This window comes from Symphodus melops (assembly GCF_947650265.1).
Source record: "Symphodus melops genome assembly, chromosome: 15".
In the NCBI taxonomy this organism is placed as follows: domain Eukaryota; kingdom Metazoa; phylum Chordata; class Actinopteri; order Labriformes; family Labridae; genus Symphodus; species Symphodus melops.
The window spans coordinates 22080530-22107179 of record NC_136705.1 but is presented as its reverse complement, the minus strand read 5'-3'; the positions used below and the strand labels follow the sequence as shown (position 1 = coordinate 22107179).

Sequence of the window (26650 nt, the reverse complement as noted above, 5' to 3'; positions counted from 1 at the left end):
TGTTGAATATTCACCAGTAATGTAGAATAATGATGATAAACTCCCAAATCATTACCCACTGCTAATGCATGTAATCAAGCATCTGTGGCCATTTCCACTAAAGACCCAAGATTGACTTTTATCTGCTAATTAAGAGGGAACAAATGACCAATCTGAGCATCGTTACACAGTTTCTTTAGAGCACCTGATCCTCAGTTGGTATCAAAGACAAAAATACAATAATAAATAAAAAAACATTGATCAACATTCTGTCAACAATAATTAATTAAAGGTCATATTCTGTACCCCTTTTTTAGCTTTAAATAAGTCTCAGAGCTCAAGATCAAGATACGGTGTACTGTATTGTCCCTAAAGTGAATTTTATCTTGGACTCTGTCCTGTAGTTACAACAGAATGAAAAATAGACATCACATAAATAGGCCAGCTCCCAAAATACATGTGTGAAGTTCCTTGTTCTAAATCCAGTCTGATCCGGTATGTGACCATGTCCATAAACTCCTCTACTTCAGCCCCGAACAGAACAGGCTGTTTCTGTTGCTATAAATATGTAAATGAGTTGTGTCTGACCACGCCCATCTCTGGAAGGGTCTGGGTGTCTCGGGCTGTCTTGCTTACGGCCCGATTGTTTGCAGTGAGAAGGCAGATGAATCACCCACCTGGGGTCTGTTTGAGCACACATTTTCTAAAAAGTGGAGCAGGAAGAAGACAGGGAGGACTTTTCTCATAACTGCAGGGTTTGTAGATAGATTAGGAACACATGTAAAGTGCATTTTGCATGATATGTGACCTTTCAATCAAATTCTGCAATACAGGCTCAGGCTTCTGCACCAAAGATAAAGTTAAATGTTCAAAAATAGCACATTACCAATACATTACATCATGTGCAAACCATTTCACTGAACTGCACATCATAAAATAGAAACAAGTAATCAAAGACTTAACATTCAAATGTTGTTCTTTTCATAGTAAATATATATTTTCTGTAATATACAAGAGGTTTAGTGGTTTCCTGTGTCCGTGATTTAAAAGGTGAAAACGACCTCAGAGAACAGAGGTCCAGTTTTTAAAAGCGCTTCATTTATTTCAGTTTCCTTTTGAAGCTAATCTGAAAACCTAAGAAATGAGAGGTTATTTTCTTTCAAAGGATCCGATCTAGACTCCTTGACTTCTCTGACTTTACAATGAGTCCATAAATTGAGCACCCAGATTCGGATACTACACCATCTGATCAGATATGCGTGACACATTGTCCATGTTGTTTACTTGAGTAGACAGGGATTTCCGGCTCTCGGTGCTCGCTCTGGTTTTTATCTTTTTTGTCTGATTTGGGCTTTTGCTGCAGCAATGGCAGGAAAAAGCTGCTTTGAACTCCTTGCGGAACTTACCTGTGGGAAAACAGAGGGAAAAATCGAATTTATACACTACAGTTTCAACTCTTTTTCACATCAGTACTTTTTACCTCAGTCTTTATTGTTGCCATGCATACTACACTTTGCCTTAAGAAGGTGTTTACTGATGCCACCAGTAAAATAATTCACACTTCATTAGCAGATGAGGAAATTAAAAGCAGAAAAAAGGTGTTGCTGTTTCTCCTTCGTCCACTAGAGGTCAGTAGTAAACCTTAACAACTGCTCCGGGGAGTATTACAAACTCACCGCTGAGAAAGTTGTAGATGATAGGATTTGCTGCACTGTTGGCGTATATGAGCCAGTGTGAGAAAGTGAACCATGCGTACACTTTCTCTCTGTCATTTATTTTTTTGAATGTCCCAAAGACCCTGCAGGTTGAGAAAAGACATGGTATTAGTTAAAGGTTCATTCATTATTCACTTTCCTTACACAGAAATCCGATTGGTTTCAGTACAGGTTGGGAGTAAGGAGGAACAGGTCAGTGCTTTAAATGTACTGAATCCGTCATTACAAGAAGGAGACACCAAGGTGAGCTACTTATAATAAAAGAAAACCCAACAGTGATTCATCACAGCATGTCTCTCTGGCTGCTGCACAGCTCCGCGGATAATTACCTTTTCATGAGATTGAGCACGCTGATCGGCAGGTAGCACAGGGCGAAAACAAAGAGCACTGCCATGAGCATGCTGGCGGTCTTGCGCCGTGCTCGGACCTGTTTGATCTCAGCACAGACCGTGCTGGTGCGGACCCTCACAGGCTCTCCCTGCGCTGAAGTGGAGGTGGAGCACTGCATCGACCTCCACTTCCTCTGCAGCACTGATGTGCTTCCAGGAATCTGTTGATGAAATATGTGCATACATCAGGAGCTGAAAACTTTTTGAAGGACAAGAACAACATGTACTATTGACAGCCAGTCGAAACCTGAATCCATGATAAGCTTTTAACCATCGAATTAACCATCGCTATTCAAAACAGAATATGATAAAAAATACTTTGGCTAAACGTTTGCTTGCAGAAGACAGGGCAAACTCAGCGTGCAACGCATCCTATTAGACAGAGTCTACTCTTTCATGTAAAACCTTCAAAGGCTTCTTTGAGCAATGCTTAAGCAAGTATATCACTTTGATAAATAGGTCTTTAAACAATGAAGTGGTGAAAACACACCTGCTGAAACCACAGCTTGTGACAGATCTGGATGTACGCCAGGATCATGAGACATAATGGAGCAAAATATGTGACGATGAAGAAACAGGTGTGATACACCTTCGGGTAGATGTCCGCTGTTGAAAAAATTAAAACAAAAAATTATTAGAAATTGATTCATAATTCTACAGATAGTTGGCAAACACACAGGATCTCAGTTTATTTTCCTGTGCCTATTACCTTTTCATTTCTCATGCACAGTTAACACAGTCACTCAAAATACCAAGTACTTTGAATCAACACGGGAATAAGCGGACTTATTGCAAGCAGAGGAAGGTGAGTTTCATCACAACAAACAACCATCGCTTAAAGCTCCCATCAACTGAAGCCGAGACTTGATCTGTTTGGATCTCTTTGAAATCTTTTATGCTCATGTGTCTTGAAAATCCTGCAGCAGTGGGGACATCACAAACTAACAGAGACTGAAGACAAGAGTTCAATTTAAACTATTGTGAAAGTTTTTTAAAGAACAGATTTTTAAGGGGGAAAAATTCAGGTATGGGGATGAAAAAAATAAACGCACAAACCCAGAGCGACCATCTTGTAGTAGGGATTAATCTCATTCATACACATTTATATGCTGCTGATGACGCTGCAGGCGCAATTCAGGGTTAAGTGTCTTGCCCAAGGACACATCGAACATGTTGCACAACCTGCTGGCTCAGAGACGACACCACTGAGCCACAGCCCATTTAATTATTCAATTAGAGGCCCCTTTGACCTTAAATGTCAAAGAGGTCAAAGAATGACAGAATAATAATAGTATGTGTACCAGTATGAGGAAGATGGCTATAAATAGGCTGCTGAGGTTCTCATTTGTTTCCTGCATGTTGATCTGGATAAACGGGATAAACTCTAGAGAAATGTAAACCTCAGTGAGAGACAGGAGGGGCGGGGAGGGCTCTGCTCTCTGAGCTGGCTGTAGCTCTAGTAATGGTTGAAACTATGACAACAAATGCTGTTTTCCATCCCTCAAGGGAAAGTTTTAATGCTTTAACTGATGCTTTGAAGACATGCTGATGTTTACAATGTTCTGTAAGCCAGCACAGCACTCGTTAGCGATATTAACTGGGTCCCAGGCGTGCAGCAGGTTGACACAGATGAGCTGTCTTACAAAGAAAGATCCAACGATGTGTGGATAAAAGCGTCTGCTAAATTAATTGGACACCTGTTGACACTTTGTACATTTACGAAGTTTTCCCTCTTCGCTGTGCACAAGTTTCGGTTGATATTATTCAAGGCCATCTAGCAGAGAGTCTAGCAGGATGTAGCTAAACAGGAATTGCATCTTCAATTAAAAGAAGGAAAGATTCTAGATAACAAATAAGAGCTTGGCTGGACCTCTAAGGCACAAAGGTAACGTAGATCACCCGTCAACTCTTTTCAGGTAATGTGTGGGTGATACAAGAGGCAGGATTCAGGATGCACCAAACGTTCAAACCTCACACTTTCTCTACACAGACCCTGCAGTGAGAATGTTTCTCAGTGCAAACTTTGGGCTGTTTTGAGCTCTAAAGTTATAATTTCATATGTAAAAATCTTCCCAGCTGAAAGGATGCAGGAAATCAGTTCTTCAAACATATCCAGCTCTAAAGTTTCTTTTCAGACACTCTGGAATCACGTCACATAATCCTAACCCACACCTCTGCACACTTGAGTGTACATCTTTGGTTTGACACTGAGTTTCATATGTAATATTTACGTGGTCAGAGAAGAGAGGGGATGCAATTTTCTGCAGCTGCAATCAGTTTGCAGACTCAATCAGGACAATCAAACAATAAAAGGAATCAAACACACTTGATTTGATTGATGTTGACTTCGCTGTGATTTGATGCCTGGCAGGCATTTATTTTCGGAACAACAATTTAGTTAATCTGTCTGAAAAACACATTTAGACGGCCAGTCTTCTCTCAAAAAAGTGAAAAAATTAATCGATGGAAGATTGACTTTGAAAGGTTATACTTGTCATTACACATCATTGATAGACAGGACAAAGAACATCCTCTGAAAGCAGTGCTTCTGCTTAGAAATGTCTGCATGTAGATGTCGTCTCAATCCATCATACTAATGGAACTTAGCAACCATTTTAATGTGACTGTTCTTTTTTGTGATCAATTGTTTATTTCGTACTTTAAAAGTAAAAAAAGACATTTTTTCACAAGGAAAAGAAAAAGGGCAACAACAATAAGAAAAAAAATATGTGACTGTTCTGAAATGTCTGAGTATAATGTGCATTATCACTTTTGACATCTTACTTAGTTTAACGACAGAGTCAGCAGCTTTTTCCGCAAAAAAAAAAAAAAAAAAAAAAAAAAGACGTGCAAAAATAAAGCTGCTCACTAGTCACTTAAAGGCCTCCATACATGTGTGGCTGTGAATGTGCAATATTACATTTAGTATCAATAGCCATGTAGAAATTGACTTATTTATTAAGGTTTTCATACCATTTGCAATCTGTCTTATACTTTCACACATGTTCATTAAACTTTAATTGGAAAAACTCCTTCTAAATCAGTACCATCTCATATGAGATTACATTTTTTGGTTGCACAATGTATTTTATTTAGGCTTTGCTTTCTCATGTTTTTAACTTGCACATACGTCTGTTGTTGCTTTAAATGCACATTTTCTTCACATTTAACCCCTGACATGCCACATTTAACATTCAGCTCATGCCTCTACTGCTCTGTGATTTTGGGACAATGAGGGGACTAGTTTCCTTTGTGAAGACTGTTCGATGTCTTATGTTTACTTCAACCTGAATAATAATGTCAGGAAAGTTGTGACAGACATGACATTGATTTTAAAGAAATAATGTTGTCCTGATATTGGTTTCCCTTTGACAGAATATGTAACTCAGAGTCGAGCAGCTGGCAGTAAGTGAGAGACTCTGCGTTATATTTCTTGTGTTTGAAGTGTAATTTGTTTTTTTTTAACTAACCTCCCCAGTGTTCATCACACACTGTGAACAGACTGGTCTTGTTTGTTAGTTCTGGCAGAAGGCTGCTGCACTCCATCACAACAGCCTGAGGGATCATGATGATGCACGACACCCCCCAGATGACGACGATACTCTTGCGAGCCCTCTTGGCGGTGCTCTTGAACATCAGCGGGTGGCAGATAGCATACCAGCGGTCTTGGGCGATGCAGCTCAGTGTCAGGACTGATACAGAAACTGATATTGTCTGCGGAAAGAGACAATAAACAACAGTTACACAAGGGGGGGCAAAAATACAGGGAGTATCCTACATTTGAAAAAGAGCACCAGTGTCCTCAACAGCAGCTTCCTGGAGAGGAATTGAATTAAAATGAATAATTAAGAGTGACCACAAAATGGCGGCACGCCGAGGACTGTGCTTTGTCTCCAGGTGACCGGTTTCTGCTGCGAACGCTTTCTTCTTGAGAACAATTGAAAAAAGGTGCTGGAGCTCAGAAAAAAATGCTGTGTGGACATGGGCCTAATTGTTGTTGAGATTTACTACACACTTACTGTATGGCCTTTTTTTAACACACTATAATGAATGTGTCATTTTTCTAAATTATACTAAATTAAAACATCAATTCATTTATTACAATAATTATCTCTTAATTATTACTTCCTAAACATTTTTCCTCTCTCTTCTGTCCCATGCATATCTCCCGATATTATCTCTGAATACGAGCCCTGTCCATCCCGATCCATATATAACTTTACTGTAACCATTATTGTCTGTCTTCCTCTCACTCTCTCTTTTTTGTCTTTTTGACACTTTTACCTGGTCATGTTTATTTCACCAATAAATTTTTTTTTTAATCAGCAAAAAAAAGGTATGAATTAAGTAAAAGCTTTAAAGCAAAGTCTCGTAATTCAATAAAACTGTCAACAGGATGTGGCGCCCTCAGGTGGTCTGAAAGGGAATTCCACAGCCAAGGAGGGGCAGATTGAAATGCCTGGTCCTTCAGGTAGGTTGGGGCTGCCTGTTTTACTTTGAGAATTAAGCAACTAGCTTTGAATATGTATTGAATTTTTTTAATTATAAAAATAATTGGCTTTCCAATGGTTTCCATTAGAGCCTACAGACAAAAGCTTTTTAAGATCCAAAACGCGCAATTGCAAAACACCCTTTATCAGTTTTGCAGAAAAATGCGTTGACCTTCATCAGGGTTACGCAATGTCATGACAAATGAAGCACCAACAGTTTTTTCATGGAGTTTCTAATTATTTTCTAATCAGTGTAAAAATCATGCAAATTCAATAAATTACATAGGCTGCTTTCACTGCTCAGGACTGATACTCTGCTGAGATGTACCCTATCGTAGTTCCGTTACTCTAAGCCATTCACAATCAATACAAGTATTCAAACCATTATCGACCAGGATTTGAGAGCGAGTCTTTGTCTAAACTGCGAGGTCCACTTAGTGCAGTATTTCAAGGACAATCATCTTCACCTTCTTCCTCGTCTCCCTTCAAGGCACAGACTCTTCTTATCCCCATCTATATACACTGAAGGCTTATAGACTAGATGAGGTGAGGAGAGTTTTCAATTATGTTCCTGTGAAAGAGTTAGATGTGGCAAGATGGTGCATGAGAGACATCCTGTGTCGGAGATGCTCTCATCTGATGTCGGCATGCTGTCGACGATTTACGGCAGGAATTTCAATGAGTCCTTTTGGTGCACACGAGTGTGGCGTGCTGATTTCACGGAGGAGATGCATTTTGTTTTTTCTGGGAGTTTAATTTCCTGTGATAAATACACACAGTGGGCTCCATCCCTTTGAAATAATGATCTTAAAGATGACAGTGGTATCACACATAACCCTTTTCTGACTCATTTTTTAAAAGCAGATATATTAAGCTTGGCATGATATCCTAGAAGTATGGATGGATCCTGGGTAGTGACGGCAATGACTGAATGCTTTGCAAACATACAAACAAGAGCAGCTTGTGAACAAAATACACTGGAAGCCCTGAGAAGTCATTCTAGATGTGATAAGTCAAGACAGTTGGAGCAGCCCGTCTGTTGTCATATCTTGTCCTTATTTGCGGAGGGATCAGCGGCCCATGTCTCCATATATTTCAGAGCCTACACATCCGAAAGAAAGCACAAAACCAACAAGGAATTGATGACATAGCAGTGTCTGCGTAGAGATGATTCATTCGGCCATTGTTGTCCAATAGATCCACATGGGTGAATCTTGCAAATAACATTTGACTTTAACAGAAAACTAGGCGACAAACATAAACTCAGGGTGGGAGGCTTCAAGACTGTAATCATGTTGTACCAGTTTATTTCAGGTTTCCGGTTTTAATAAATGCTGGGCAAATCTTGTCATTTCACAATGTTAAATTAAATATGACTGTATGACAATCATCATTAACATCACTGCATGCAGTTGGACCGCGCCTTTCCTGTGAGTCGTTGCCTGTTCTCTCTCCCCGGTTTCCTACTATGTCCACGGTCTAAAACAAGGCCAAGAGACAAAAATGATGATTCACAAAGCATCTAAATAGGCGAGGACACATCGTATCCAGTCTGTTTGTCCGCCTGCAATCTTACAACAGGTCTCGCACCATTTCTACCTGGACTGACAGGCTGAGGAACTCCAGCTTCTTTCCTCCAGCTGCAGCTTAATAATTTATGTTCTGATTTTAGGTTTTATTATTTATTCAGTTTGCTTGTGTTCTGCATTTGCATATTATGTCATTTCAGACAGCGTGCCAACCTGTCAGTAGAATCCAATCACCTCTTTATCTTCCCGACTCACCTGATCTCCATTCCCTTATCAGCTCTCGCTTATGTTTGAAGTCAACTTCAAGCAGCTCATGGCTGTGTTTCTGTGCTCATGTGTTGGCTTTACAGGGGTTTTAATATAGCCATATCATGGTCTTCACTTCACCTGTCATATTTTGACATTGTGACTTTTTATAGGCTATTCTTGATTTTCTAAAGTAAAGATTCCTTACTGTATTGGCTGTCTCTGGAGTTGTGCTTTTTGGTTCAACAACCAAAGACCCTGTTACTGTCATTTCTACCTGTGTGACGATGTGCAGCTCTGTGAGGATTGCGGGATGACATTTCCTTTGAAAAGGACAGTAGGTATACCATTTCAACAAACTAGACATGTGTGAATGTAGGTTTTTTGGGAACATATAGTGGACGTATTGCTTTTACTGTTAGCATTGGATGACATTTAAATGTCAAGTCATTGTCATTGGACCATCCATGTATTTAAATATCAATACGGCTCATGCCGTTCAGGGGTGGGAGGGGCTGGAGTTTATCTCAGCTGTCATAGGGTGAGTTGCGATGTGCACCCTGGACTCGTCTCCAGTTGATCACAGAGCTTACTTATGGTGACAAATAACCTTTCACACTCACTCTTAAACCTATACGGGCAATGCAGGTCACCAGTTAACTGTGAGAGGGGAACCCATACATGCAAACTCCACACAGAAAGGTGCAACAGGATTTGTCTCCTCCGTCTTGCTGTGAGGCATTGTGAGCGCTAACAACTGCAGCGTTGTGCAGTATCGGGACATTTCCAGGGGGCATGGCCTACCGTGAGCAGTCAATGTCATTGATTGGTTTCTTTTGCACAGCGAGATGCAGTTGTGTCCAAAATGATAGTGTATGTCACTACCTTGACAGCATTATCACCATGAGAAAAAGGAAAGGTGGAGCAGAGGCCCTTGGGAGAGGGACACCCTTGCCACAGACACAGTGAACTCTTTCGAAATAAGTGGCATGTTCTTCATTTAGGGACCTGGTTCGTCGACACATTTTCAGCATGGCCAGCTGCGTAGCCTGGCTAATAACAGAGGGACAAAAAGTCCTGCAGGCTCCACAGGGACCATGTCTCTCCCAGTGGAAGAATGAAATCATACTAATAATGAGTGAAACTGAGTGATGAAAAAACACTGAAGGCAGTGTGTTTCAACCAATCAAGTTAAAAATAGAACAAGCCAATAAAAGTGCATACATACTGTACCCTACAGCTCAATGAATTAATGTAGCTTTATCATAACAATCCTGGGATCAAATATCAACAGCGTCATCAGCTGCTGGAAACTGAGGCAAAATGTATTTTGGGACTCGATATAGGTGATATATTTACAAAATGGCAGAGAGTGATGCTTTACTACACAGTGTATTGGTTTATTAGTGATACTGGTAATTCAGCATGAAGCATCAATTAGGGCTAGTAATAGTATAAGAAGTATTTTCAAAGAGGGCCAATGCACTCTGTAGTACGTTTTATGTTTGTCTGATATATATCCACATATTCAGTCAGGAGTTCAGTCAGATGAGTAACATTTGCATTTGTTAGAAATATTTGTAATTTGTGTTTAGTGTCTAGAATCCAACTTCTTCGTTCATCACAGTTTTATTTAACATGCAAAAATTTGAGCAGTAAAGAGATCGTATCTTATACCCTCCCAGTCGCAGCTGAGACAGGTTGTAATACTGATGCTGGTCAGAGCTGCCCAAAACAAAGAGCGGAGGGAGAGACATCAGTGCAGCACCAGATGTCTGCCTCAACTAGCTCGCAGGGGTCGCCTCATTAATCTTCACGGCAAGAACAATTTTGGTAAGAACTTGAATTATTGATTGTTTGAGATGCTCGTCCAAGAGGATTTCAGAGATTTGATGAGCTTCGTGAGTACACAGAAAACAAGTTGTGACATAGATTATTTAAAAGATAACATCAAGCTGCTTCAGTGTATTAAAGGACTTAAATATACATTCTGCAAGGCAGCATGAAGCTGTCACTCAGCTGCCTGTGAATGTGTTCTCTCGTGTGCAGCAACAACTAATTAACTACTACTACAAACCAAGGGCTTAAATCTTCATTTCTATTAACTCAACATTAATTCACGACTATTTTTCCTCAACCGTCTCAAAATGTCTTTCAGGAATTAATCATGTCGTACCGCAATTCAGAGAAACATGGAGACAGTTACAACTCCTGCTTTACTTGTACTCTTGGAAATGACCTTCCTGCGGCTCCACAGCCCCACAACACTGCAGAATGTAAAACCTAGCAGTATGTGACATGACACACAGGGAGAACTGAGGTAATGTCCAATTAGGAATTGGTTTGGGAGTAAAAAGATCCTCCAGGATTTTGCAGCAGGAGGTTGCATTGCACATGCTGTGGCAGTCGTAGTGAAAGCGAAAAGCAGCAGGAAGCAGGGTGAGTGTTACCATGAAAGCCTTCAAATACATGTCTAATGCAGAGCCAGAGGTTTGATGTTTGTGCTAAACTACAGTAGCAGCCATGAAAGCAGAAGAACCCCTGCTGATTTGTCTTTGTTAGGAATACCAATGTTTTCCTTTAGTTGAACCTAAATTAACTTTCATATACGGTAGGATGTTTACTTTATAGGATTGTGCAGTATAGTGCAGGATGCTGGTTTAATACATCAAGGTGGCCGACAGCATGACAAAAAAATGTTTGAATTTCTTTCAGCAGATGTGTTTGCACATCAGGGAAAAGTTCAATGTGGAAAGAAGTTCTGCCCATAAGGCATCAAATCCCATTTGGTTGACATCAAAGGTCTCCCACTGTGAATCTTTATTGGGATGATAAGTATTTTTATACCCCCATGAATACAGAAAAGTGTAGGAATTATAGAAACAGGTTTAGGTTCCTAGTCATAAACTGCTGAGGTTGGAAGGTCTTCTCTTCCTGAAAGATGACAGGTGCATACCTACTTGTTAATTTGCCATGTCCCTCGTGTCCTCTGGAGCACCGTACACTCGGTCTAATAGCTGTCTTACACTTCAGATTCCTTGAGTTCATTCTGAGCTCAGACGATGTTCCTTTGGCACTTTAAAAATCAATGCTCTGGTTTCTTATGGTTATTTTAGAAGCATATTTGTTTAGATTTTAACCTCCGTTTGCTCCTATTTTACTGAATATTAAAGTAAAATGTTTTAAATGTTCACGTTACATTTTTGTTCATTCGTTTATTTTGCATTTGATTCTTTCTGTCTGCATGTTGTCATCGTAAATGAGGGCTCTGCTCACAAGGATTTTCAAGTCTAAATGGAATAAAGTCATAATTTCTGATACCCTGTTTGAGAAACAGATATGTGAAGAAGTTGATCTCTTACCTGCAGATAAGGCACGACTTTACAGAGAGTATTTCCAAAGAACCACGTCTCTGTGATGTCCACCACGAGACTCGCAGGCAGGCAGATGATGGTGACCAGCACGTCAGCAAAGGAGAGATTCACTATGAAGTAGTTGGTGACGGTGCGCATGTGACGGTTTTTCCACACTGCAAAACAAACTGAAAAAGAGGCACAAGCAATAAGTGCCCAAAGACTAAATAAATTGACAATTGTGATGACACTGGTTCAATGTATTATTTACATTAAAAATATATTATTCATCTATGTCTGAACTTTTTGATCCAGTAGATGTCGCCTTTGTTCACCAGCATGAAACCTAATCAAACTGCCGTTTGTTGACACCTCCACTGTTCTGAAGCCTCCGCCCTCCTCCAGCGATACACACCTCTAACCACTCTCTACTCACATTCGCATGAAGGAGTTAAAATTGTTCTTTGCTCCAGCATTGTTGTGTCCGCAGGCTAATGTTAGCACACATCATTGCTTCACATTGTGCATGAATGGACAAAGAATGAGCAGGATCTAAAGACACCACCGTCCATGTAAACATGATGTAAACAAACTTCTACTTCACATACTTCACATCTATCTATCTATCTATCTATCTATCTATCTATCTATCTATCTATCTATCTATCTATCTATCTATCTATCTATCTATCTATCTATCTATCTATCTATCTATCTATCTATCTATCCATCCATCCATCCATCCATCCATCCATCCATCCATCCATCCATCCATCCATCCATCCATCCATCCATGTTTGTTTTATAAGTAGTAGTTCAGTCAGACCAGTCTCATTTGTATTTGTTTGACATTTTAATTGCAACAGCATAATCATTTGTGTTTGGTGTCGAGGATCCAACCTCTTCATTCCTCACGGTTTCATTTAACATGCAGAAATTTGAGGAGTAGCTCGCAGGCCTTCAAGAAGACTTTTGGTTAGAAAGTGAATTATTGAAGGATTAAAGAGACTTCGCAAGTACAATTGAACCCATATGTTATGCAATGGAATCAACCTTCAAAACTAATTATGTTCTTTTTCAGTGATAGAAACAGGCAGAGAACTTTTTATGCACTGTTCCTTCTTCTTATCTAGTTTAAAAGCTTCTTTCAGTGCCTTTTAGACCTCTTAAGGTGAGTTAAATACCACCTCTTTTGTATGCTTTCAGTTCCTGCACATAATAACAATGAGCAGATCTATAATCTTTTGTACAACAGGGACATTGCATCTATAGGCACTTACACTCAGCCTTGGGGCGGCAGTAGCTCAGTCTGTAGGGACTTGGGTTGGGAACCGGAGGGTCGCCGGTTCAAGTCCCGGCACGGACCAAGTCCGGAAACTGGTCTGGTAACTGGAGAGGTGCCAGTCCATTTCCTGAGCACTGCCGAGGTGCCCCTGAGCAAGGCACCGAACCCCAAAAACTGCTCTGGAGCGCTCGCTGTGGGCAGCCCCCTCACTCTGAGACCTCTCCATTAATGCATGTCACTAGAACCCTGTTTGTGCATGAGTGTGTATCTCGGCCTATGTGTGTGTTAGACAGAGTGTAAAAAACTGAATTTCCCCTCGTGGGATTAATAAAGTGTAAATTAAATTAAAATTAAAAAAAAAAATTTGCTTCTGAAAGGAGCACAACCAGCATTTTCTGCCTTCAAAGACTTTGTGGGAAAAAATACAAAAAGGGCTTCATCATCGCAGCTGAAAGTAAAGTGTTTCCAAGTGGGTTGCACAACATACCTTTCCATTAAATCTTGTTAAATATACAGTAAGATGTCTACAGAATAATATGACCTTACTATATCATCAGACCTTAGGGAAACATATTTTGATGAATATTTGAATTTTAGGTAAATTGCAATCAGGGCAAATTTTATTTGGCTGGGGGGGGGGATCTTTTAAAAATGGATTTGAGCTTTTACAGTGTCTCGGGTTGCTTCTCTAAATATTTAGGACTGCTGTTTAATGACTGTTATCACAGTTTCTTATATCGCCAACTGTTTAAACCCTGCAAGGCTGTTTCAGTGTTTCAAAATGAATGAAGTGGATTATTTTAACGTGGGGAAAAGTCTGCCACTGCAGATACGCTCAACATCAAAGACAGGATGCAGACGTATGAAACGATCCCTTTGTGCATATCTGAGCAGCGCAGTGGATACGATAAACACACATTCATGTAAAGTATTCTAGGTCATTTCCCATTCAACATTTATTTTCACCATTTGAATTTGTTGGAGATGTATAGAACCTGTTGACTTTAATTATGAATGTATGTATTTATATGCATATGTTAATTTTTTAATTATGTTTTTTAATTATCATTTTTCTGGTTTTGTTCAGCTTTGTTGTCTCGATCTGCAATAAAGATTTTAAGTTAGTGAAAAATAAAGAGTAACATTGTTAATGTCTTTCACAAATTGATTTGAACAAATGAGTCTGGATGTTCTTCATATACTGTATAATCATTGAGTCTCAGTAAAGTCCCCCACTGGTTTCTGAAACAGACCTTTGAAGCTCACTGAGAAAGTCAGTTAAAGCCAACCATAGGCAAAAGGCTGGAGCTAAGGGGTCTTAAGCCTCCTTACAAAGATCATCAGAAATAAATCGATCTGACCTCCACTCAAATATTTAAAAAGTTGTTTCTTGTTTGTTCTTGAAGGCAGACCTCACAGAGCTTAACTTTTGACCCATGTGACTTTCAACTACTGCTGAATTGAGACTCAACAGATGAGTGGTAAGTCTTCCAGGAAATTATAGACTAAGAAATGACAGTGGTTACGTTGCAGGCACAGAAAAGGAACTCTTGCTCTCAGGCGCCATCACAAGAAGGCAGACAGTAAAGAAAATGTCTTATCTTAAACATGCACACATTAAATACAGTGAATACAAAAAAATCCATGAAGGGTGGCTGAATTCATATCCATGCAGCAAAGATGCAAAGTAGCATACATTCACTTTGCAATTCTAAATATAAGGATGAGACAGACCGGAGCTTTCTTGTGTTGTTGTTTCTTTTTTTTGGCAGTATGATTATAAGCTTGAAACTTTAACCTGCATGCGTGGGAAAGAGAGAGAGAGAGACAGACCTGCCCTGTGCAGGCTCCGTACAACCAGAGTCTCTACATAATAAGACTCTGCATTCAGCAGAGCAAAACTTGCGTTTAAAAAAAAAATCCCTCTTGACTCCTGCAGAGAAATTAGACGCAGCAGTAGACAGCAAAATCACATGAGCTTCAGAGAACGAGAGAGAGACACAGAGAGAGGGAGCAGTAAGGTCCACTATTACTACACCTCTCTTGTAAATGTATTAAAGGTCCCATTTTATGCCTTTTTGGGGTTCAATTTGGGGGTTATATTTCACGATCGCTAATGTTTAAAAAAAGGGTCTCTTTTCGTGTACTGCCGCTCCATGCCTGTTTGTAACTCTCAGAATCCCCCACAAAGAGGAAAAAAAGCTTGTGCTTGTTACAACAAGCCAGCGGGCTTGGATCAGTCACATCATCAACGAGGGGGGCTAGGGACCGAACATTTCCAGTGGCTATTGCTACAGCTAACAGGAAGAGGAAAGAGAAGCCATTTTCTGCAGACTTTGAATTTTTGTACATAGATGTGCCTAAACATGCACAAGACACATGAAAAACACATGAAAGAGCTGAATAAGGGACCTTTAACATAAAGGCTTCTCATGGCTTAAATTTTAATTAAAAAAAATGTTAATGTACAGCTGCTTGCTGTTGATGCTGTGCTGATTTATAAAAACCTTTTCAAAACGTGTACCTTGGCTTTTCAGTGCCTTTCATTGTTTCGTTGAAACGAACAACTAACATGACCTGAGGCTAAATATCTAAACGAGAACACATTTTCAGTAACATTTCCAGCCTTTAATAGGCTTCCATGCTGGTGATGGTGTAATGGGATGAGTTCGACTTAATATTTAAACATCCCACATGTAGAATAAGAGTGCTGTATAAGTGCCCTTTATCACAATATCTTGTTTTTCTGCGGTTGTCTGGTGGTGTAAACATGTTTCATAAAGAGATGATAAGTCCATACTGCAGTTCAACAGAGTATTGAATGGTTGCTTTTGTCCTCCATACTGAAAGCTATGCCTTGGAAATGATTGATCCTGTTTCTACAGTGTAATGTTACAGGGACAGTGTTCATAATCTAATTTTAAATTGTTGTCTTTGGGGAGGTACAGTACACTAGAAACACAAATTACGTTAAGAAAGAGCAGCCATACTGTACACTTAACAGTACATACTGTATACCAGTGGTGTCGTAAGCGGGGGCCGGGACCCCCTGGGTCCAAAACGTACGTTAATGGGAAAATAAAATAAAAAGTAACTAAATAAATTACAAAAATAAGATGATGGTGTTTGGGCTTTTGTGTTGCTCTAATACCAGTGCTTGTCTGGTAGTGTACATGGCTGTGTGCAAAGTTAAATGTTGAGTCCACAGTCTCTAGCACCATTGCCTTCACTTGCCTTCAGCTGAAGCTCAAAAAAGACTGAAATATTTGAAGGAACAGACTCCGCTAACGCTCACATCACAGACTAGGTCCATACCGTCTTTTTCAGTGTAGGAAGTCTTTAATTTTGGATCAAAATGTCATTTTTAACAGCCACATCAAGTCTGTCATACAGTCATACTTCTTGAAAACTTTACTATAAATAAGTCATTTCTGTAAACCACAAACCTGTAAAACGATAAGTCATGCTTTTATTTCATCAAGTTTATATTATTGCAACTCCAACTTCTCTGTCTGCAGAAAAACATCTCCCTCCTCTCTACAGTACAAAATGCTTCCTTGCATCCTTGCACTGGCTGCCAGTCAGTTATAGAGTAGTAGTAGAGATTTTTAAAATGTTACTTAACACTTTTAAAGCCCAGATCGATTTGGCCCCAAGCTATATTTCTGACCTTTGAACCGTCACAGGCTTTGAGGTCCTTAAATGCTGCTCTCCTGGTGGTTCCAGTGTCCCGATTAAATGAACAGAAGTGACAGAGTGTTTATCACCGGGGCCCCAATACTGTGGAACAACCTCCCAGAGGAGATCAGTAATGGCAAAGACTATTTCAAGTCTCGTCTTAAAACACACTGTTATAGTCTAGCCTTCCTCTGATCCTTTATTTTTATCTTCCACTCCATCTGATGTTATTGTTTTCTTATTACCACGTTTTATTACTGTGTTTTTGTTTTACTGTTTCTGATTATTCTGTTTTATCCTGTAAAGCCTTGTTGGGAGAGTTACACTATAAATAATGTTTATGATTATTATTATCCACCACAGAGACTTGAACATGTGACGAGGCCTGTGAGACTTCCACAATTACAGTTATGTACAATTACAATTACTTCAGGAACATAAGCATTCATTGACCCTCTATATACATTATATATTTAAAGTCGAATGGATGGAATTAAGTTTGAACCTCGACATACTCAACATTTGACACAGACATAAAGTACACTTGTCCTCACAAAACAGCAACAGTTGCAAATTAGCCTGAAGTATTGAAAGTGTTTTGGTTGCCCCCTGTCAACATTTGAAAAGTTAACAAGAGGACACGCTGAGATTTTTGAGACACAGTTCCACTAAAAAAACATCTTTAATAGACTCGTGCTTCAACCTCCCACTAAACAAATGACCAATTAACCAGTGTCAAGCTAATTTTGTGGTACAGGCTCGCCAGAGACTGGTTAATTAACTGCCAGAAGAAAAGTTTTTAACCTTTCCAGCCAAAACACGGGAGGTCATAGTGCCCTACTGTTCCAGACTATCTCATTCCTAAACCCAACCAAACAGATTGATCTTTTGTCACTAAAATTAACTAGATACAGGAAGTATACATACATACAAAATGTACTTATTTTCACTCAGTCATCCTCAGAGGCCGAGCCATAAAGACAACACAGGAGTGCCAAAAGCTGCAGCTCCTTTAATGGCTAATAGAGGCTAGAAGTTTGATAATCATTTCACTGATGCGTTAGCACTAATTTGCAGAGATGAGTGTCTGCCCACACAGCGCTTGTCAGTCATAATTCATTGCTGGCGACTGTTTTACGTGCAGTATAGTGGGGGGCTAAAAGTATACAGTATCATGAGTGAGAAATCACCTTTAGGAAAGAGTGATTGAAGTAACATATGTAACCACAAAGGTGTTATGAAAGCCTACTTTTGACTGAAGTCATTTCCATGTTTAGTTTACAATTAGTTCTATTGAATTTCCTGACTTGCTGTTGACAGCAGGAAAAGCTGCAGTGAAAATCAATAGCAAACGCAAAGTGTGGGGCACCAATTCACAAAGAAAGAGAAGCTTTGATCATTTTAAAATCCCATTTGTTTCAGACTGTTTCCTTTGTGCCTTCCTTAGCCAAATTAATCAATCAGACTATATAGAAACAAAACAACCCCCCACCCATCCACACAAAGCCTGACCGACTTGTATGGATGTATGGATTTGTCAAGATTTAATGGACATGAGAGCTTTTTCTTCTGACTACTCAAGGGGCTTTAGCACAAGACATTTTGGCAGAGGCTGTTATGCTCATGTACATTCATATACCGCCTGTGAAGCAGCAGGAGCGACTTGGGGTTAAACGTCTCGCCCAAGGACACATTGGACATGTGGCTGCAGGAGCTGGGAATCAAATCCCCGACCTTCCGGTTGAGAGATGAGCAACCTCACAAACTGAGCCACAGCCGCCTCGCTAGATTAAATCAGAGTGAGTTTGAAACAAAGGCACGGTGGGGAAGTTTAATAACATAACAGCTGCCATACTGTATCGAAGACTTGAATCAAACAAACCTGAAGTTGTCTACAATCTTGAAAAAGTGTTGTCTCACTCGGCCTGAAAGTAAGGATTTGTCCATTTGAGACATGTGCAATATCAGATATAAAATTATAGTCCTGCCTATATTAATTGTGCTGAGAAATGTGTAACTTTTCCACCATAAAATAATATTTTAAAGGTTGATCAGTCAAGTAAAACAACTTTTATCTCACAAAATCGCGTCTCCATCACGTCCACAGATCGCCCCAGTCGCCTTCTCATAGCAGACATAAGTTTGGCAGCAGGCCGCACAGTGCACACTTGTTTACAACTCTAGCCAGTTAGCCTGGATCTCTGTACTGTTTGGTTGGTTTGCTGTGACTACTTGAACGGTGATGGAGGTAGAAGCAGAGTGTACATCACTGGAGATATTATTCATAACAGATTGGTTACGTGGTTTCAGCCTCGGCCTGAATCAGTTGTTTTCAGCATGCTGGCTCTAAGGCTCCCTCCCAGGTGCCAATACTTTTGATTGCCTTCCAAGGGGAAGATTGCTGCAGGGCTGCCAGGGGGAGACTGCTCTTCAGCCCTGGGGAGCAGTCAATAAAAATGGCCTCAGCGCTACCTAGAGGTTTGAAATCATCTTGTGAAATACTCTGTTTCACATCAGGGAACTGTCACTAGATTCGCAAAACAAGCTGTACAGCGCACTGTGCAGACTTAACCTGGGATTACTCCAACTACCACATGATCTGAGGTATTAAGGCACATGGCTGACCTGACTTGCAGGATCAGCTCTTTGCCTAGTGCTATGTTGAGTTACAGTTAGATTGAGACAGTATTAACTATATTCATCAATATGCTTCAAACGTCACCTTAAGTTACCAATGGGTGACATTACTGAGACTTCATTCATGTTTAACTGAAGTCTATGAAACTGACACATACTATTTCTGTGTGCCACCATCAGGTATAAATTCTACACTCTTTATGCATTGACCATTTGTGATGCTGTTAATGTGTATATTTAGATCACCTTTATATAGGCTAAATATTTGATGTAATTTATTAAATTTCTCTTTCTTTGTGTGTAATCTACAACATAAAACTGATTTTATCTAATTGACAACATAGCTGCTGTTAGATGTTTAGACTAGGGGGGAATTGGTACCTTGAAATCTTCTCTCTCTCTCTCTCTCTCTCTCTCTCTCTCTCTCTCTCTCTCTCTCTCTGCATTCATATTATATCACTATCTTTAAATACCAACCTCTATTTTTTCTGGGAGCTGCTGAGCTCTCTTAGGTTCCTCGGGAATGTTGGCGAGGATAGCCTGCCCAAACAACCAATCCCCCCGCCACAAACGCGCACATACACACAACTATCTTTCTTCCTGCATCTTATATATCCCACCTCATTGTATCCCATTTCCAAGCCCAGAGCAGATTGGCAGATGGCTGTTCTGCCGAGGATTTCTGACCGTATAGCAACAAGTAAGGTCTTCTACCTGCTTTTTGTAACATAACAATAAGCATGGTCTTTTTACCTCTTGTGTAATGTTAATAAGACTAGGGGGTCCTTAATCTGCTCTTTGTGAAGTGTCTTGAGATAACACTTTGTATGAATTGATGCTATACTAATAAAGATTGATTGATTGATGTTTATATATATATAAGTGTGTGTGTGTATATATATGTATGTGTGTATATATATATATATACATATATATATATATATATATATATATAGAGAGAGAGAGAGAGAGAGAGAGAGAGAGAGAGAGAGAGAGAGAGAGAGAGAGGGAGAGAGAGAGAGAGAGAACAAGGTCGCTCATGTCTGACCAAATGAAAAAAACGTTTCCTGCTGATGTCACACAGTACACATGACACTGTTTGATGCCTCAGGGGGGAATTTCTGTCCATTAGGTTTAGTGACTTGTTGCACTGAGTTGTAGAGCAGGACAGAAAAATAAATTGAATGGTTGTTTTCTATATTTCATGTCAACACTAACTGGCCCTTCTAATTTAATTTTTTTTTGTCTTTGTGGGGACTTACTACTTACATATACTATACATATCTTAAATGTAACAAATAATTCACTACACCAAAATGCACACCTCATTCTTCTCACATTATCAGTAGCAATACTGCACTACATGTGGTTGCAGACCACGAAATAATGAAAAAGGTGGACCCTCGACACACACCTTTTCAATTTTCTTCAATCTGTGGTTTGCTGACATGGAGCAAAAAGTGCTGTAATTGATGATTTCATAAAAAGGCTTTCATGAGGGAAAATTGTCTGACGTGATAAATGACAGCAATAAAAGGGGAAAAACTAATTTACAGTAAAAGTCATAGGGCTTGGGTTGAGCAGTATCAAACTGGCGAGCCAGCATTTAAATTTAACATGACATAACCTGGTGCAGGTGTCCTGCAGATTCAAAGCTTTTTTTTATTGTTTTCACAGTGTACCAATGATTTTTTTGGGTATGACTTATTGACACAAAGAAAAACACCAGTTTCACCTGTCCTGTGTTTATGTGCTGCATGATATTTCCCCGTATCCAAAGAGCACCTGTTATTGAAACCTTAATCTCTTAATGAGAACTCCTTCGCCATTCTATTGGCATATTTTTTTTTCTTCATTTAAGGTATCAAACTGCCATTACGGAACATGCTGATTTTCATTTTAACTCCTTTACTTACACAAAAAAGAAAAATCATTTTACATCTGTTTGCCTACAAATTGACACATGCTTGTAAATAGCTGTACATCTCTAGAAGCATCACGGTGGTAATTCAAAGCCCCCCTCCAATTTGATGCTGAAAAACCTCCTTCTTATCATTTATATGACACTAAAAGCAATGACACAGACAGTAAGGCAGAATGATATGTAGGAGAAGAGAAGAAATTGAGGTGAAATGTCAAAAATGACAGTACTGGTATCTATACACACACACACACACACACACACACACACACACACACACACACACACACACACACACACACTCACACTGTGAAATGAGTGATATAATTTGAATCTTCAAATATTGCCCATCAGCGGGGGTCCAACCTACATCATTTCCAGCTGCAGAGAGACACGGTCTCTGTGAATTCAGCCTCCCTGATTTATCTCCTTTTGCAGACGCACATCTGACATTTAAACATCAAACACGTAGACAGCCGTATGGAATACTTTGAATGTTGTGGCATAGTAGTGTAGTTTAATTTGGATTTCCTTTAAGGATAATGTAAGAAGAAATAAGTTATTCAAATTGTTTTACCGCTGTACTTTTTTGCGAGGCTGAAAGACTTGAACAAAAAATAAAATACAACTTACCAAGAGAATTTCCGATGAGAGAAACGAAGAAGACAATAATATAAGCCACTATGAGAACCCATTCATACTGCTTTGGGTGTAAGTACTCCCGCCAGATGTATCTCAGAAGTTCATCGTCATCATCCACAGTGGTGTGCTGCTCCTCGCAATCCGCATCCCCGGTGATATCAGACATCCTGAATGTGGAGTGAATGTGACTGCTGCTTATGTCCGCTGTAAACCACCCGAGTGTCTGTGGCCGCAGCTTGCTGAGCAGTCTCTTAATAGAGAGTTATAGAAACGCGCCTCACGGACACGCACCGTCAGTGTGACGCTGATTCCTCTTCTGCCCTCAGCGCTCGACTACAACAGGGTCACACACACGCACGCACACACGTGCGTGCGTGCACATGTACATGCGCGCACACACAGCTGACTTACACAAAATGAGCCAGGAGCTACTTTTGAAATACTCAAAGACAAGAGATGTGTGTACAATTGTCACCAAACAGCCAGCAGATATTTATAATTTTATATTCTTTATTTATAACCCATATTAAAAGGATTTGTTCTTTAACTTTGTACATCATCATTATGTGTTTCTGTTTTATTTGTTGCACAACAATAATTAAACCAAATTTGATCGTGAGATGGGACGTGCCATAAACAAAATAAAAGCCAAAGAAAACTATACAACACACGGGTGTTGAAAAACAGGGAGGAGGACCCAAGCGAAGAAAAAACTAAAGATTTATGTAAACAAAAAGCCAAAAGAACAAAACTTACCCAAAAACTAAATCCAACAAATCCAAAAGAAAAAAAACAGGTAGCTACTACTCCAACAGACACACACAATGAACCGACACAGAGGGTAAGAAACACAGAGACTAAATAGACATGTGGTAATCAGTTGAATGTAGACTAGTGAGACAGGTAAGAGTAATCAAGACAAGAGGGAAACTGAAAACAATAAAATGTCTCTGTTACATTTATGGTTTACATCGATCTCAAAAGGGTTAGTTAAACCTTTTTCATGGTAAGTGTATTCTGACAACAGTTTTAATTTGGTGTTCGAAATAAATTGCGCAAAGTTCAAACAAAGGCTCATTATGTGAATGACAATCATACTTCATCTATCATTACCTCACAGTGATTATTGAGTGTTTTTTTCATCTTCTGTTGTCTTTCCTGAAGCCCAGCCAGTTCATTTCCTGCTCTGTGCTGTCAGGGGCAGATGATGTTCTTTTCCCATAATTATTACCTGTTGTAGACGTTTCCATTATGAAGCCTTTTACAGTCATTTTAATATGTCAGTGTTGTTGATCAATAAACCCAGCCCAATAGACATGGTCTTAGTTTACCCCTAAAATAGTATGAGCTCTCTCTAAGCGCCCTACAATTATTAATCAAGAAAAGGGTGAGTTTTTAAAAAATGCAATTAATAGATATAAAGATTTGGATTTGGATTATATTTTCTTTATGGAACAACAGGCAATGTATAAATTGTGATGTTTAACAGCTGAGTTCAATTTTAAAGTTGGATACATTTCTACTAAAAAAAAATCCAACAGTTCGGATTTGTGGATGGATATAAATTGTTATTCCTGTCCTTCTGTGTTTCCAGTGATACAACACATCTGTTGAGTTCCACCTTAAGCTCTGTGTAATTTATTCACTATTGATTTTTGAGCTTTATCTTTTTCAAGGCTCATGGCAGTGCAATCTCAAGCAGTTTACCACTCTGCAGGCTCTGACACAAACCGGCATGAATCCCATTGATCTTTGGCTTTTCTTGATAACTTCACATTAATGCATCTATTTTCATTTCTAATTAGCTGGGTTCCACATCAATAACAACTTAAAATTAGCTCACAGGCAACTTTTATTAGCATTTTCTTGTTTAAACTCATGCAGACTGTGTGCATCTGCAGGTCTGTCACACAGATGGTTCTTTAGTATTGACCTGTGGCTGGAATATTATACATACAACCCTCTGAGTGTTTAGGCAAAATAACATCCCGATTCATTTCTATGGGGCAATAACTTCAGCCATTAGTCATTGATCTATTCAATATTTTATTATATATATCAACTTTTTTTTTTAAAAACAACCAGGATGTGATTTTGTCTAAAGCGCTTTACTTTAACCAGGAGGTGGAGCTATAGAGCAATGCCCCATGTGCTCAGACGCAGTTTAGACTTTAAACCTGAGGCTGTTTAGGAAACTGCCCACTATACAGTATGTGCTGATTTGGCAAAGTTGCAGTATGGAAAAAAACGTGAGATCAGCAGTATGCCAAAAATACCCAGATGTTGAATGTACTGTTTCGCACAATTCAAAGCAACAAGTAAGAGAAATGACAGACAACAACAGGCATCATAATGGGAGAAATAATTACAATCAAATCACAAAAATCAAAACGAATCACTCATCATGTTTTGTCACTTTAACTCTTTATTGTCCCCAAAAGGCAAAATGGCTTTGCAGCAGTGGACAAAAACACACCAAAAAAAGACATAGGACAGTGCAACACAATCTGATGAAATACAACCAGGAAAGGAAACATGTAAATGTTTCTCAAACATTACACTGGTATGGTAGCAATATATAGAAATAAAGTTGTGTAGTGCTGCTGGTAAAGGGGAGTCATGGTTTCAAGAATATAAGCAGCATTAATTGCACCAGGAACATGAACACATTTGTATTTGTTGGTCTTTGCCCTGGACAGCTTGTACCTCTGACCAGTGGGGAGACTGTAAGTGGATGCTAAAGACTGCATACGGTTCCAGCCTTTATAGAGAAGGGAATCATGGAGTGGGAGTTGGGATTGACAAGCTGTAAAGCTGGCCCAGGTCTGACTTGAACCCAGGTCCCCCGCCTCGGCTCCATACATGAGGCATAGCCCCCAGGCTCAACATTTCTGATATTCATGGCTTTGTTAAACCAAGTGAATTTTAAATCTGTGTTTTGGATCCTAACGGCAACACAAATCTTGCATCCCATCCCACGTTCACCATACAGAGTGTGAAATAAAACCACAGGTCGATGTTGAAAGTAATAATGTGCATCTTTTCAACTTCCATCTGTTGAATTGTTTATTACAGTTTTGCCAAATCAATAAAAAAAAACCCTAATCCAAGTCCCAGATGGATTTAAAGGATCAAGTCGCTCTCTGACTCCACCAAAACCCGTCAGGAAATATGAGGGACTGTGCATGTCTGTCCCTCTCCCTGATAGATTTGACAGCTATGTAACATTTTCACATCTTTTTCAGCCAAATGGTAAAATTCAAACACTAGAAGAGAGCTGTAATCGAATGAGGCTCATCAGAATTAATGCCGCATAGATTATTTTTATAGCTCAGTATCAGGATGGAGAAGATGTGCAATAGGTGTATCCAAATTCAACAACAGAGTTTGTAGTGCATTCAAGTTTGCCATCAAAGGGGAATCATCTGCAACAAAAGGAGTGGAGGCGGAGAGGGATGTCTTGTGGCTGGGTTGCATCATTTAATATTGGTGGATGTTTGTGCTCTAAGATGGAGAGAACGAGGTAGGATCTAAAGGAACAGAATACATTTTAATAATATGTGAAAGAGATAGGTCGACAGTGCATCAGCTCAGGGTTGTCACAATACCAGAGTTTTAATCAAGGTATGAGCTAAATAACTTAAAATAACGCCTGAATTTCCCCGTTGGGGATCAATAAAGTAATATCCTATCCTATCCTATTGTCCAGGACAGAGGTAGAAAACAGGGAGGGAGGACCCAATTGCAGGTACAAAAAGGCAACAAATGCACTTACAAAAATGTGCAAACAAATATCAGGAGCACAAAATAACACAGGAAACACTGAAGACTGAACTAAGAAAAACTAAACACCAAACTAGGAAACACTAACACACAGGGAAACACACTAGCGAAAAATGAGAACTAAAACCAAACAGGAAATCAGAACTAAATCATGACACTTATTTTTATAACAAAACATTGAAGGAAAACTACTGCGCACTGTCAAAGAAGAAGAAATACGTTGGCAATTCTTACTGAAACAGAGCCAAACTATTTGTGTAAAGACCCAATTATCTGGCAGATATGCTGTTGGGTTTTGGGGCCGATGTTTTATCCCGTGTGGTGTGTCCTCGTGGACAACAAGTAAGGCCTCATCTGGGACGTCTTCAGACCTCCCAACAGAGCTTAAGACAGACTAGCATGTTTGAAGGTTTTTCTGCCTTCTACGACATGTTTCATCAGGTTGGTAATGTTGACCAATAAGAGCACAGAGTGTTCTGCACACAGTTGTGCCTGAGCTCCTTAAGAAAATAATCTATAAAGTGTCACATGGTCTAGTCTAAACAAAGATGACTGTGCATTTCTGTTCGAGCCTCAAGACTTTTAAATGACCCGTCTGAGAAGCGTATAGTATATCACACTTCAATAAAGCTGCTTAAAATTCCAGACCTTAAGCTTTTATCTTTATTTATTTTTGTTTAATTTATTTATAAAGGCTATTTTCTTTATTCTGCTTACTCTCTTTTCATCCCCCTGCATTAACCACACTTCACTTTGTCTTTTTTCTCTTTTTATCCAGTGCCTATGAAGATATTTTGTACTTCCGTGGATTATAATTATTGTTATTATTTGCAGTGGCAGAAGGCAGCTGCAGTGAACATTCCTGCATCACTGCCATCTCTTGCATAATTAAACCATTGTTATCACTATTTGGATCATTGATTCTGTCACTCAAGCAGCACCGTCTCAGTGTGAGAATTGTGAATTCGCCACTGGGATCTAATGTTTAAACATACTTTCACAC

The 26650-nt window shown here is 39.5% G+C and overlaps 1 protein-coding gene across 1 annotated transcript; it reads right to left on the bottom strand.

The window, feature by feature from the left end:
- Nucleotides 1-793: 793 nt before the first annotated feature.
- Nucleotides 794-22084, bottom strand: hcrtr2 (hypocretin (orexin) receptor 2). The gene is made up of 7 exons (XM_079363486.1): nucleotides 21856-22084; nucleotides 11711-11889; nucleotides 5554-5797; nucleotides 2574-2689; nucleotides 2024-2244; nucleotides 1656-1777; nucleotides 794-1385 (listed from the first exon to the last, which is right to left on the bottom strand). The coding sequence occupies exons 1-7, from the start codon at nucleotides 22028-22030 to the stop codon at nucleotides 1216-1218; spliced, it is 1227 nt and encodes a 408-aa protein (XP_079219612.1). The 5' UTR covers nucleotides 22031-22084; the 3' UTR covers nucleotides 794-1215.
- Between the last annotated feature and the right edge of the window lie 4566 nt (nucleotides 22085-26650).

Coding starts and splice junctions, on each gene's coding strand:
- hcrtr2 (XM_079363486.1), bottom strand. CDS start 22,030: ATGTCTGATATCACCGGGGATGCGGATTGCGAGGAGCAGCACACCACT. Junction 11,890..21,855: donor TCTCATCGGAAATTCTCTTG/GTAAGTTGTATT, acceptor CCTCTTTTTCAG/TTTGTTTTGCAGTGTGGAAA. Junction 1,386..1,655: donor CATCTACAACTTTCTCAGCG/GTGAGTTTGTAA, acceptor GTTTTCCCACAG/GTAAGTTCCGCAAGGAGTTC.